This window comes from Colletotrichum fioriniae (genome assembly GCF_027942845.1).
Source record: "Colletotrichum fioriniae strain IMI 355084 chromosome Unknown scaffold_3, whole genome shotgun sequence".
Taxonomy (NCBI): domain Eukaryota; kingdom Fungi; phylum Ascomycota; class Sordariomycetes; order Glomerellales; family Glomerellaceae; genus Colletotrichum; species Colletotrichum fioriniae.
This window is the reverse complement of record NW_027076839.1, coordinates 2,155,135-2,168,865: the sequence shown is the minus strand read 5'-3', so window position 1 is coordinate 2,168,865 and position 13,731 is coordinate 2,155,135. Positions and strand designations below refer to the sequence as shown.

Below are 13,731 nucleotides of genomic sequence, written 5' to 3'. Positions count from 1 at the left end.
AGATAATCGCGCCACAACACGTCTTTCTCGTCTACTCCTTCTCCCACCGAGCTCGACGGAAAAAACACACCAACCACCAAGATGGCGGCCACTCAAGCACCTTCCTCGTTCTACGAGCAACTGCCTCTCCCTACGCTCGACCGCCCCTTTGGCATCCACCTATGGCCTCTTCTCGACAAGGTCTGGACTCCCATCGTGGGCTACCCCGTGAGCGAGTTCAGATTCCAGCCTGGCGTCACGCCCATGTCGACCATCAAGTCGGCCGGCATCTTCGTCATCATCTACTACACCATCATCTTTGGAGGACGCGAGTGGATGCGCAACCGCGAGCCTTACAAGCTCAAGGGTCTTTTCCTCGCCCACAACTTGATCCTCACCCTCATCAGCGCCGGTCTCCTCGCTCTCTACATTGAGGAGCTCCTGCCCACTGTTGTTCGCAAGGGCATCTTCCACTCCATCTGCCATGCCGACGGCGGCTGGACCCAGCCTCTCGTTGTCCTCTACTACGTACGTTCCATCGACTCGCGCGTCCTTGACACCATCTGACAAGCCTAGATGACCTACCTCACCAAGTACATGGAGCTGCTCGACACCGTCTTCCTCTTCCTCAAGAAGAAGCCTCTGAGTATGCGCACCTCCCCTACATTGTGTAACCCTCAAGACTAACACTCTACAGCCTTCCTCCACTGCTACCACCACGGCGCGACTGCTCTCCTCTGCTACACCCAGCTGATTGGCTCCACTGCCGTCTCCTGGGTTCCCATCACCCTCAACCTCGGCGTCCACGTCGTCATGTACTGGTACTACTTCCAGAGTGCCCGCGGTGTCCGCATCTGGTGGAAGGAGTGGGTCACTCGTTTCCAGATCATCCAGTTCATCATCGATCTCGGTAAGTTGCACTCAGCCCGTCTATCAACAAATACTGACCGTCCCAGGCTTCGTCTACTTCGCCTCCTACACCTACTTCACCTCGACCTACTTCCCCTGGATGCCCAATGCGGGCGAGTGTGCCGGTGAGGAATTTGCCGCCTTTGCTGGTATCGGTATCCTCAGCTCCTACCTCGTCCTCTTCATCTCCTTCTACCTCGCAACCTACAAGAAGGGCGGCAAGTCCCAGACCCGCAAGTCTCTCCGCCGCATGAGCCAGGCTCCCCTCCCCGACCCTCACGCCGTTGCCTCGGCTGTCGCCGGCCACTCCAACGGCAGCGCCAAGGCTAGCGGAGCCAAGACCAACGGCTCCTCTACTCCTCGATCCCGCAAGGCGTAAACCCCTCGCCAATCTTGGTGCCGTCCACCCTGTGGAGTGTATATACGCGGGTGACCGTACAGGCATCTGAGGGTCTTTGTTTGCCGATATGTCAACGGCTTAACGCGTTTGGATGTGGCGAGACACCTATTCTTTGGCTTGACGGCCTGCTGGGCCGCGCGAACACGACTTTTTTTCCAAGGCGTGGCCTTTTCTTCACAACTGTGTATTACTGCATCGTTCCCTCGCTACTGGCGAGGCAACACTTTGAAAACGAAAAAAGGAACCCTGCTGTGACCAGCAGTGGGTCTACAGTCGGACGTGTATGACGACCTGGGAGGCTGACGACGTTTGTATGTTTGTGCCTTTGGCGAACTGGGGGGGGTTGGGCATCATTGCAGAAAAAGACGAAATGATCTTCTTGGGCGACTGCAGCAAAGGGGCTTCACGCTCTCTCGCCCGGGGGAGGAACCAACTTAGAACATTTGTAATTTTCCTTGTGTTTCTTTGTGTGTCATAGATGGGAGTGGGCCGTCGCCTCGGCTTTTTGGGGACGACGGCTACTCAATGATACTAATAACTCTTTCACCACAATGCAGACCTGTCTCTGGCTGGTGTGAAGTCTGGGCTGTTGGTTGGCATCTGGCAAGGATTCCCCCTTTGGAGGACTTGGGACGGTGTGGCTACTCACACCTGGCCGTATGGTCTTTCTGAATGGTATGTTTCTCTTTTTTCTTTTTTGTCTTTTCTCTCCCCCTCCCTTCCTCCCTCCAAAATGATGAGTCCTACACGTTACCCAGCTCACTCAGACGCACCAATGTGCGGTTGCTGAGAAAACGTTTGATCACGTCTGATTTTATTGGACATGTCGCCTTATTCTATCGAGATTACTGATCTTGAACCGAGAAGCTGACTTTGTCTTTTTCCAGGGGTAAATGCGCCAAGGTGTGCGGAACATGGGCTCGGCTTTGATGAATGGGATGTAATAGGTAGAAGAATACGATAAAGATTTTACCGACTTTTGTGCTGCTGTGCCCTAGTGATGTTGACTTGGTAAACGAAGGGATCTTGGAGAGTTGCTGAGGAGGAAAGCTTGACCTGGGTTGATCAAAGGCTGGCTGACTCCCTAGTGATATATCGTCTGGAAGGGGGAAGGGTAGATTCGAGACATCTGTGGTTTTGATGTTGCTCTCCTCAAAAAACTGTCTGTCTCGTGTTTGGGGTCTTGTTCACCATTTACGAAGGTTCCTCTATGGCAAGGTAGGCTTTGGTGTTGGGGTGCCGTTGACCTTTGCCCAAGATTGACGGGGTAGATTCAAGGGGCATACTCTTACCTACTAACCCAAATCAAAAGAGAAGGGACAGCTTCTACAGTTTGACAGAAGATCGATTTCCTCGTGGCTTGGTTTCCAGGTGGGCAAGGGATCAGTGGCTGGAGGATGCTTCGGGTCGATCTTGTTCGATTTCGGGAGGGGGCAGGTGCAGCAAGATGGCGATCAAAGTACTGGAAGTCGACTTTGAAAAGGCTCTTCAGTACTTCAAGCTGAAACATGGGGATTGGAATATCGTCCTTATATGCTCAGCCTGACGCTCCGAGTGCAAAAAAAAAAGGGGGCCAGTCTCCCAAGGCCCTCACCACCACTCGCACCATCACCATCGTCACCACGAGGTTCGAATCCCGCAATCGTCTCTTGTCCATCATCTTTAGCCCATCATTACACCATCAAATAAATATCAAATACAGCCAAAAAAAAAAAAAAGAATGTTCGACGCTCAATCTCGCCCCTTTCGGGGGGAGACCCCGCGCTACCCGAGCTTTACCGCCGCAACCACAAGGCAGCATAGGACTCGAACCCCGTCGGTGGGTTATTTGGTAGTATTTGTGATCCTATGACTACGACAAGCCTGTCGCTTTTACCATTGAGCCATCGGGTGGCTCGGTCAACTTGTGGTTGGGAGGTGTTACGGTCCTCTCGCCTAAGGACCTTCCTCCATGGCGCGGTGGATGGGATATCTTGAGGGAAGAAGCCGACCGGGTTGTGTGAGGATTGCGTGATGGATGGGCACGCGAAAACAGGGCGAGGACGGGAGGAGTGTGGATCGTGGCGGTGGCTGGCTCACGTTGTGGGTGGCATGGCATGGCTCGGACGCTGCTGGATGCGATGAGGTGTCTTTTCCGCATGAGAGACAACAGTACCTTTGAGCAGTGGGTGATGCCATCGCCAGCAAGCGATGCTCTCCAAATGCCGCTCAACGCACCATCAGCGCTATATGAATGGAAAAGGGGTGGTTCAAGCATTGTTGATCTCGAGTTCTTGGCCGGTATCTTAACCCTGACAAAGCTGCTGGCCATCGAATATTGTCCCACGACTGTGAGCTGCATTCCAAGCCGTCAACCACCCCCTTCTCCCCCAGCTTCTCACATCGAACAATGACCGAATCGAAGCTTGCTCCGACCACCGATCCCTCGCCCTTGGAGCTCAAGCCATCAGGATATCGGAATTCGTTTGCGAGCCGTCTTTCCGAATCAGAGAGATGATGATGTGTGCCCCCTGGAGTGCTCTGAGACTCTAGATGCCTTCGACGGTGTGGCATCGAAGCGATACCTAGCCACAGTACTAACACAATCCGAACTTGGCGATTGATAAACAGTCGGTTCAGGGGTAAGAGGTTTTCCCACGAGAAAAGACTACTCTTGCAAGATGATGTTGCCTCTTCTTTACTTTATGATGATGCGGCCCGCGGGCAGTCAGTCAGTCAGCCTACGTTGATTCGAGGTCTCTTGAGGCTTGCCTTTGCCATCCTCCCAGGAAATTGGATCCGAGTTAGGAAGTAGGTGTAGCCCTTGAGATGTCGGTTTGATGACTCACTAGTCACAGCCGTTCTTCACGAGCCAACTAGCACGAATCTACCCCGCTTGGATTCCCTTTCCGAGAGAGATTCGGTCCATCATGATGAGCAAGGCAAGATGTTTTCCCTTGGGTCTGATCGATGAATCTGACACAATCACAAGTCCATGTCATAAAGCAAAAGACTTTGGATCCTGCTCAATCAAACTTTGAATGAATGTCCGGTATCTAGATCCGGAAGGAGAGAGACTAGTAACCCAAGACAGCACGCCTATTTGTCACGATCTCCCCCCTTTCTCCCGATCAAGCTGGAAAAGAGCGTGGAACTCAGACCCTTCATGGGGTGCTGAATTATGACAAACCCTATCTCGGTCATTGTTGACCTGCAACAAAGACGCAGAGAAATTTTGATCAAGAACAAAAAAAAAAGGGAGATAATAGGGACACGCCCGCAAATTCGTAGGACAACCCAATCAAAACTGAGCCCCAACAGCAACGGACAGAGAACACTACGACCGTCTCCTCCCAGCAGCAGGAGGCGCGGCTGGGATGGCAGAGGCACTAGCACTCGGCACCGACGGCGCAGCAGAAGCAGGAGCGGGAGCACATCCAAGGTTGCAGGGCGTCTCGCAGCGGCCGATAAAGTCGGGCTCGTCGTTCTTGCAGCGGCCCTGGCAGGGGCAGATGAGCTCGATGGCGGAGCCCGTCTTTTGCCCGGGAGGGCAGATGCAGACGAAGAGGGTGTTTTCGAGGGACTCGACGGCCGGCGCCGCGGCGGCGCAGTTTGTACCTGGGGTTGCGCAATAGCCCTGGCCTACTTGTTCGGTGGTGTAGCCTACATGGGGTGTTAGGGTTTGGGAGGGTCATATCATGGGAGAAGGGAAGTGAGAGGAGGGGGGACTGTGGACGTTACCTTGGAACCCGACGAGGACTTTGCCGCAGTAGGTTGCGCCGCAGACGCAGTGGGCGCCGCCGGGAGCGGGTGCCGGCTGTGCTGGGCCTGAGGGAGCGGGAGCAGGGACGGGGGCAGGAGCCGGGTCCGGACCGGGGTTGTTTGGGATGGGCTCGGTGGGCGCGGGCGGCTGGCCGTTGACGGTGATTGTCGTGATGGAGGTCGAGACTGGTGGCACTTGGGGGTCTTGTGGCGCGGCAGAGGCCCAGGTCAGGAGGGTGGCCAGCGATATGATGTTCAACTTCATGTCTGCGTGATGATGGGGGAGGCTCGGGAGAGTTTATATCTTGGTTATGCGAAGAGATGATTGCGGCTACTCTGGCGTTTTTGGTGATGAGAAGAACGGGATTGCGTGATTGACTGCTCGCTTTATATACACTGTCGACATTCAACTTCTTCGTCAGGATGTGATGTTTGGGCGAGAGGACTTGGAGGACATTGGACATTGTCTGCCGTTTCTTCTCGTGGACTCGGCTGATGTAGCTTACACGTTGTCCGTTGCACCCGTCACGAAGGTGATACCGCAGTTTTTATGGACGTAGAGCCAAGTCATTTCACGGTTCGAGTTGGATAAGATTGAATTTGATCTGGCCCAGTTGGTCAAAGAACCGTCGGCGAAGACATGCTTGCTTCAATAGACACCCGATTCTACCACGACTGCATACGCTGTCAACTCAAATGATGCTAGACTCATGCCGTATTGACAGCTGCATATGTTCCGCGTCATCGTGCCTCGACACTTGCCGCAATCCGACCTCGCGAGGCACAAAAACAACCCGTCACGGCGCGGGTGCAACAGGACTCGACGGCGAGGGAGGGAGAGCATGCCGACCACGTCAAGACCCAAAGCAACGGACTATCGTCACAAGTCGAGGTCGCCCAGAAAGAAAGAACACGAATTCGGTGTTCCTCCCGTGCCTCTCGATCCCCACCCAAGCTTGCTCACGTCGGGCATCACCGAGACAGCTTCCCCTGAGCGTGACGACCAGGAAACTACCTTATGTCGCAGCGTGTTGTCTCAAGGAGGTTAGGGAAATAGGAACAACTCAAAAATCATCAACATCATGGTCGTATCGTGTTCTGTGCCTCGACACGTCAGATGTGTTTGCCCTGCACGATGGCGGATGCTCCCACGCACACCCAGAGCTCTGTGTGATTTCAGGTGTTGAGGAAGGGGGTCTGCAGAGACACGATGGAGCCGATGCCGACTTTGAAAATGCCGAAGCCGAACTGGTCATGGTTTCTCCATTTGCATAGAACTAGGCTATGACGTCTGATTCGAGAAAAGACAAAAAGTTCGGCTTGAAGCTGACGGGATGCAGTCGGAGGCTCGGAGATGCGGCGGCGGAGGTGGGTCCCCGGGCCCTGAAGACACAGTGTCGGCTACAGTCCCGTCACAGTACCGAACTTGTGGTTGCTCTCGTGCTACCCCTCCATCCCCGCCATCGCTCCTACCTGCCTGCCGAGTACTCCAACTTGCCAAACTCCGAAGCCAAAATTCAATTCTCGAGTTCGACGACACACCTCACGCCAGCCCAATAACCCGCAATTGACCTCGCTCAAACCGGCAAAGAACCGTCGATTGCACAGAGAGACGAATCTTCAATCCAAACATACACACACCCCATACCACCCGTCACAATGGCCGCCGCACCCGAGAACGGCACCCCCATCCACGTCGGCACGCGCAGGTCGGCGCTGGCGATGAAGCAGACCGAGATCGTGGTGGAAGGCCTCTCGAAAGCCCGCCCCGACGCCACTTTCGAGATCCACAGCATGCAGACCCTCGGCGACAAGGACCAGATCACGGCACTCTACAACTTTGGCGGCAAGGGCTTGTGGACCAACGAACTCGAGGCAAAACTCGTCGCCAAGGAGCTCGACATCATCGTCCACTCCCTCAAGGACATGCCAACCACCTTACCCGACGGCTGCACCCTCGGCTGTGTCACCAAGCGTGAAGACCCGCGCGACGTCGTCGTCTTCAAGGCCGGCCTCGCCGAACAGCACGGCTGGAAGACGCTGGGCGACCTGCCCGCGGGCAGCGTCATCGGCACCAGCAGCATCCGCCGCATCGCGCAGCTGAAGCGCCGCCACCCGGGTCTGAAATTCGCCGACGTCCGCGGCAACATTGAGACGCGCCTGCGCAAGTGCGACGACCCCGAGGGCCCCTTTTCGGCTATTATTCTCGCCGCTGCGGGCCTGCTGCGCATGGACTACGGCGCGCGCATCTCGCAGTACCTCGACTCGGAGAACGGCGGCACGCTGCACGCCGTCGGACAGGGCGCGCTGGGGATCGAGGCGAGGGCGGGCGACGAGAGGGTGCTGAGCGTGCTGAGGGAGCTCGAGGACGAGCCCACGATGCTGGCGTGCGTCGCGGAGCGGAGCGTCATGCGCACGCTCGAGGGCGGGTGCAGCGTGCCGATTGGCGTGGAGACGAGCTGGGTCGAGGCCGGCGAGGGCAGCAAGAAGCTGCGTCTCAAGGCGACGGTGGTGCACGTTGACGGCACGCAGGGCGTGGACGCGGAGAGGACCGAGACGATTGCGACGCGGGAGGAGGCCGACGACTTTGGCAAGCTCGTGGCGCAGGACCTGGTGGATGGGGGCGCGCAGAGGATCCTCGACGACATCAACCAGGCGCGGCCGGGTGACCAGATTGCGACGGCGGAGACTGCGGCGGCGGCCAATGCTGCTGCGTAACGAAGTTTTTATGACACAAGGACAAAAAAAGACTTGGACTGTTCCTACTGGGACTACTTGATGACCATCATCTCTCATTGCTCTACGTTGGTGGCTACCACGTTGTTGAACCGCAAACCCCGAAAGTGAATACCCGCTTTGGCGTCGGTGTATAGTACAGACACACACACACTCTGCCCCGGTTGAAACTGCCGGCTACCTATATCTAAACCCAAATCCTCTCTTCCCTCTGCAAAATCATCACAACCCTAGTGATCCTCGGAAGCGGTGAAGGCCTTGTACTCCTCCTCGCTCATGAGGGCCTCGAGCTCCTGGACGCCCGCCTCGTCGACCTCGACCTTGGCGATCCAGCCGCCGCCGTGGGAGTCGTCCTCGGGCACCTTGTTGATGGTGCCGGGCTTCTCCTCGAGGCCGAGGTTGACCTGCGTGACCTTGCAGCTGATGGGCGCGTTGATGTCGGCGGCGCTCTTGACGGACTCGACGGCGCCGATGGCGTCGCCCTGGGCGACCTCTGCGCCCTCCTCGGGGAGCTCGACGTAGACGACGTCGCCCAGCGCCTCGGCAGCGTACTCGGAGATGCCGACGACGCCCGTCTTCTTGTCGGCGTTGAGGTCAATCCACTCGTGGTCCTTTGTGTACTTGCGTATTAAGCCTGTTTGTCGAGGGTTCGGAAGCAGGTCCGAGGGGTCAGTCTGGGTGGTGTTTGATACCTTCGGGTGGGGAGCCGAAGCTTGGGATTGGGGGAGAGCTCACTGCTGGGGGGTTGTAGAGAAGCTGCGCTGCGCGGGACGGGGGAAAAAAGGCGCGGGAGCGGCCTTTGTGAATTGGGAGAGGGCGGAGGGGCGGACTGCCCTCATGCTGCGTGCAATTGAGGCCATTTTGAGGTTTTTGGTCTTTTCGTGAGAGATGTGGAAGAGTGGTGGTAGGTTTTTGGAGTTTGAGAATGAGGTCAGAACGGCCGACTTTAGAGCTTCCGGGGGAATTTGGGGCCTGGGCGGCTGATAGGTTATCGTCAGGTACGTACCGCCCTACCGAGACCGGGAACTCTTCCATCAAACACCAAGCTGGTGGGCCAATCAGGAAACAGGTTTCTCGAGCCGCCGTCGCCTTAGTCATGAATGGTCGAGCGGACTACCATCGGCCCGGGGCCGCAAGAGCCAACTTGGGGTCATTGGATGCAGGGCGATAAGAGACCGCGCTGGGTTGGAGGAAGAGCGATAGGAGGGGAAGCCGAGAGCGCCCTCTCTCGAAGTTCTCCCTCCAGTCTCGGTCTGTCTGCTGCCAGTTTCTCTGCTGTCAGTCTCTCTGCTGTCAGTCTCTCTGCGCACCAAAGGCGGTCACCAATGTGTCAAGTCACAGGGAAGCCCCGCGGTCAGGAAGCCAGAGACGACGTAGAGAGAGCCGGGCATGAACCCAAGGGCTCGGACGGAGCGGGCCAGGAGTCCGTTGCGAGGCTATCCGGGAGTGTCCCGTCTCTTTTGGTCTGGGACTCTGGTTATTTTTCGGGACGGGTGCCAGGTGGACTGGGCGGACGTGGTCGACCCGTGGTGGGCTATTACAACGGCTTCATGCCGTTTGCATGAATTCCCCATTTCGTGCCAGCGAAATTGCATGGCGGAAATGTCCTAGTCTCGATCTCATCGGTCTTGCATCGATTGCCTTTTCTCCCCCCTTGTGGACAGTTACTTTTTTTTCCTCCTTTCTCTTTTCCTGATTCCTGGTGGGGGGGGTTCTTCTTCTTTTTCTTTCCCTCTGGTCTCTACAGTGGGAAAGATGAAGTCAGTATGGACATCCCTCGTGCGCCCTGCAATTGAGGTCGGGATCTGCTTCCAAGGCGGAGATAAAGTTGGCAATAGCCTCATTCTAGAATTGCGGTCAGAGGCCTGGCTTGTTTGCTGAGCGGGAGCCCGAGGTTCGAGTCTGGGCCCAGGACACCGTGCATCGTCCCATGTCGCGTGCGCTGGGCTTAAGTAATGGGAACCTGAGCGTGATGGGGTGGTTGTTGACTTTTGGGCAAGTTTTCTATTGACATTGGGGCGCTGTGCTTTTTCTACTGCGCACCGGACAACGAGCTGCAGCTGCACGAATTCATCGGCCAATGTCACGTCGCAGACGGCAACGATTCTAATTGTCAACATTGCAGGCGCTGGCAACAACAGTGGTGTTGTTCAAGCATAGACATTGATAGATGTGATTCTGTACATTAACGACTGACAACTGACGACATGAGGCTCACCGCCCTCGAAAGTTGTGCCTTGTTTGGTGAGGCTCGGCTGGTCCGTTTGAACGTTTTTGTCTCAGTGCCTTGCCCGCGCTACGGAGGCTCGCTCGTACGGTGCGTCCACCGTCGAATGTGTCCCTGTCGAGTCCCACTGACTGGTGGGTTCTTGGGCTTCTTTCAGCTTCGCCTGAAGTCAGTGGGACCTGAACAACAGGAAGAGAAAAAATGGAAGAAAATTGGCACGTATTAATAAACAAGGAGGAGTTGTGTGCGTGTGCGTGTCGATTCCATATGCCGTCGCCCGTGATGCATCATCATCCATAATCCTCGAAAGCAATAGCACCAAATCTCCCGTCACAAGGTGCTAGAGGTTGTTAGTGCACGAAAGGGAGAGATGCGCCTGTGGTGCGTGGGGCGGCTGAACAAACATTACGGACCTTGGATACTGGAGGGTACTGGAGCCTGGAGGTGCGCACTTTGTACGCAGTATTGTGTGCATAAAACGCGTCCGTCTCGCGTCTTCTCCACACAACCGTGGCCTGGTATGCAGTACTTCGTAAGGTAGTTGTTCAAATTTGGCGTCATTGCCAGTGCACGAAATGTACCAGAGTATCCATCCTGGCCATCTGACTGGCTGCTTTCTTTCCCCTTGGCCCCCTGTCGCACCTCCCTTCCTCGATCTGCCATAAGCGCCACGGCCTGGGGATGGCCCTGACTTGCCGTTTCCCTGGGCTTTCCTGCGCTGGCGTGCCTCACTAAGCGTACCTAATGCTCCGCTAAATCACCTAAGCCAAAAAGTCGCTTGCTTCCCTTTACTGGCTGTGCCCCTTCACTGGTCCAAGTTGTGCGGCGTGCCTGTCCCTGGTGGGTACGTACTCCCGCAATGTTATGTTGCACTGACATCCCATCTCCCCCCCCCTCCCTTCCCCCCCTCTCTTGCACCAAAACACGACAACGGGGGGCAGCACAGCACAACAAAGTCGCACAAGCATTTCCTCAGCATCCCGTCTATCCATACACTATCCGTACTCCGTACACAATCCGCCATCTCAAAGTGCACCCAGCACCCCCGACGCGCACAACTTCCCTGGCGCTTGACATTGACATATCCACGGGTGCTTGGTGCTTGGTGCTTGGCCTTGCCTGGATCTCCGCTACTCCATCCCCATACCCTGACTCCCTCCCCCTGGGCCCGTTTCGGTACATTCCATGACCGTCACCTCCAGCTCCTCCTGCCATCGAGTATCCGTACCGCACCGCCGCATCTCATCGCCATCCCGTCCCGTCGTTGTCGATACCTGATCCTTTCTGTCTTTCGCCCGCCTTGTCTTGCCTCACCGTCTACCGCAACCTGGCACCTTTCCACCTCGTCTCTTCGCCAGGACCACCCACCAAAACGAGGGCTTCCTGTTGTCGTCAAGCTTCAGCCCGGCTCTTGCAACTCGGTCACCCGTCGTCTGTCGATACTATACAGTACACACTGCCGGTACGTTCGTCAGGCCCATTCCCATTGCTCAGCTCGAGGTGGGCAACCCCTGCTTCAACTCGTCGTCCAATCCCCTCTCTTGTTCCCGCACCGCACCGTCTCGAGGTCCCGTACCGTCCACACCACGCTCCTGTCCCTCCTCTCTTCCTCTGGACTTGCGTGTGTGGAGAGGCTAGATGAGACATCTTTGCCTGAACACTCATTCCCTCTCTCCCACCTCACCTGTTCACCTCCACGAGTTGCGTCGACGTCGCCAATCCTAATCAGCGACAGATACCATCTCGAATAGCCCGGTTTCGACTCGGTCTTCTGCTACCCCATCGATCGCCGCGCCGCCGCCCTGGCAAGCGCTCCATGAAGCCATCGTCGGGCCTGAACTGAAACCTGCCGCCCACCCCTCCCCCGGCCCTCTCCTCGACCTTCCTCTGGGACTCGGCGCCGACTGTCACTTGTCCTCGCTCATCGGCAAGCCGGTAAACTCCAGCATCGTCATCTTTCCGGCCCCTTGCTCGACACTGAGCCTCCCGTCCCGCACCTTCGAATCTCCACGCTGGATTCTTCAACACTTTCCGCGGGGTCACCGGCCCAGTTCCACGACGCAGTCGACACCATGGACCACGACCACTTGGCTGCGCAGCCTCACCCCGACGACACCATCGGTGCCTTCGATGCTTCTCCCCAGGTGGCCCAGAATAACGGCTACGACCACCCAGAGCCCCAGCGTCATCAATCAAGTCAGTCCCTCGACCATGGCCTCCCACAATCCCCGCGACCCGAAGAGCAGCACTCGGATCGGTACAACACACCACCACTTCCCATGAACGCCCCTTCCATCTCTAGGCCTGCTTCTGGACTCTCCGGCGCCGGCGCGCAACAAGGCTACGCCGACCATGCGTCGCGCAGCAGCGCCGGTGCGGAAGCCGCCGCCAGCAACGGTCGCAACCATGTCGTCATCAAGGTCGGCATGGTGGGAGATGCGCAAATCGGCAAGACCAGTCTCATGGTCAAGTACGTGGAAGGAAGCTGGGACGAGGACTACATCCAGACGCTAGGCGTCAACTTTATGGAGAAGACCATTTCCATCCGGAATACGGAAATCACCTTTTCCATCTGGGATTTGGGCGGCCAGCGCGAGTTCGTCAACATGCTTCCGCTGGTCTGCAACGACGCCGTCGCCATTCTCTTCATGTTCGACCTGACACGGAAGAGCACCCTCAACAGCATCAAGGAGTGGTACAGGCAAGGCAGGGGCTTCAACAAGACGGCCATCCCCATCTTGGTGGGCACCAAGTATGACCACTTTGTCAACTTTCCGCGAGAGGATCAAGAAGAGATCTCGAACCAGGTAGGTCGTCACAGAGTCTCTCTCGTACCTCGGCGCTAATAGAATAGGCTCGCCGGTTCGCCAAGGCAATGCGCGCTGCGTTGATCTTCTCTAGCACGAGCCATAGTATCAACGTGCAAAAGGTGAGTCCCTTTCAAGATCAACTCGCACTCTGACTGACCACCTACAGATCTTCAAGATTGTGCTGTCCAAGGCATTTGACCTCAAGTGCACCATTCCCGAAATCGAAAATGTCGGAGAGCCGCTACTGTTGTATCAGTCCTGCTGATTGCTGTCAGCGGTCTGGTGTGGTGTACGCCAACCTCGCTTGGCCTCGCGCCAACTACAATCGTCTCGGCCGCCCATCACGAATGGATCATGACCCATTACGTCCTTATGACCTTCGATATCCATGCTGGCATCCATCAGCCGAGCAGCTACCAAAAAAGTCATCTCAGGCGACAACAACGCAAAATTCGAGTGACTACACAGAGCACCCCACACGGCTCTCCCTGGCATAATTCAGCCCCCTAAAACAAACCGACTCGCTTCTTTCTTTTGTTACCAACATGGCCACCACGGCCTGATCACAGCGCTTTTCAGTGTCACCAGTCTGGTTAATCGCGCACACATCACATACACACACACACACACACACACACACACACACACAAACACATCCCTCACTCTCTGATTGCAATCGGCGTTGCATATCTCTTCAACCTTTACTTCTCAAGATTGGTAGGGACACGGCGGATTGGCTGGAGGCGGGATGAGATGCATTTTAGGACTACGGTCTGGCGGTGGGCCTCGCTCGCTTGATCGATCCCCTCTCACAACGAAAAAAAGGAGATTGGGTGCTGAGACAGAGCAGTGCCCACCGTCTTGTTTCCAGGCGTAACGGCCGTTGCGAAACTGTTCCAGAGAGAAATCTTGGGCAGCAAAACTTGCTT

At 56.3% G+C, this 13,731-nt stretch overlaps 5 protein-coding genes across 5 annotated transcripts; 3 read left to right on the top strand and 2 right to left on the bottom strand.

The window, feature by feature from the left end:
• Nucleotides 1-81: 81 nt before the first annotated feature.
• On the top strand, nt 82-1,267 carry ELO2_2 (Fatty acyl-CoA elongase/Polyunsaturated fatty acid specific elongation enzyme; the record flags this gene model as incomplete). Its single annotated transcript, XM_053196136.1, has 4 exons — nt 82-507; nt 556-625; nt 677-889; nt 936-1,267. 4 exons carry the CDS (start codon nt 82-84, stop codon nt 1,265-1,267), a joined length of 1,041 nt encoding a protein of 346 aa, XP_053046560.1.
• Nucleotides 1,268-4,604: 3,337 nt separating this feature from the next.
• Nucleotides 4,605-5,294, bottom strand: N0V96_003486 (uncharacterized protein; the record flags this gene model as incomplete). The annotated part of the gene is made up of 2 exons (XM_065756853.1): nt 4,605-4,885; nt 5,009-5,294. 2 exons carry the CDS (start codon nt 5,292-5,294, stop codon nt 4,605-4,607), a joined length of 567 nt encoding a protein of 188 aa, XP_065614620.1.
• Nucleotides 5,295-6,688: 1,394 nt separating this feature from the next.
• HEM3 (porphobilinogen deaminase) lies at nt 6,689-7,747 on the top strand (the record flags this gene model as incomplete). Its single annotated transcript, XM_053196138.2, has 1 exon — nt 6,689-7,747. The coding sequence occupies one exon, from the start codon at nt 6,689-6,691 to the stop codon at nt 7,745-7,747; it is 1,059 nt and encodes a 352-aa protein (XP_053046562.1).
• Nucleotides 7,748-7,995: 248 nt separating this feature from the next.
• On the bottom strand, nt 7,996-8,625 carry GCV3 (glycine cleavage system H-protein subunit; the record flags this gene model as incomplete). Its single annotated transcript, XM_065756852.1, has 2 exons — nt 7,996-8,399; nt 8,538-8,625. 2 exons carry the CDS (start codon nt 8,623-8,625, stop codon nt 7,996-7,998), a joined length of 492 nt encoding a protein of 163 aa, XP_065614619.1.
• Nucleotides 8,626-12,064: 3,439 nt separating this feature from the next.
• On the top strand, nt 12,065-13,067 carry TEM1 (Ras GTPase tem1; the record flags this gene model as incomplete). The annotated part of the gene is made up of 3 exons (XM_053196139.2): nt 12,065-12,799; nt 12,847-12,921; nt 12,969-13,067. 3 exons carry the CDS (start codon nt 12,065-12,067, stop codon nt 13,065-13,067), a joined length of 909 nt encoding a protein of 302 aa, XP_053046563.2.
• Between the last annotated feature and the right edge of the window lie 664 nt (nt 13,068-13,731).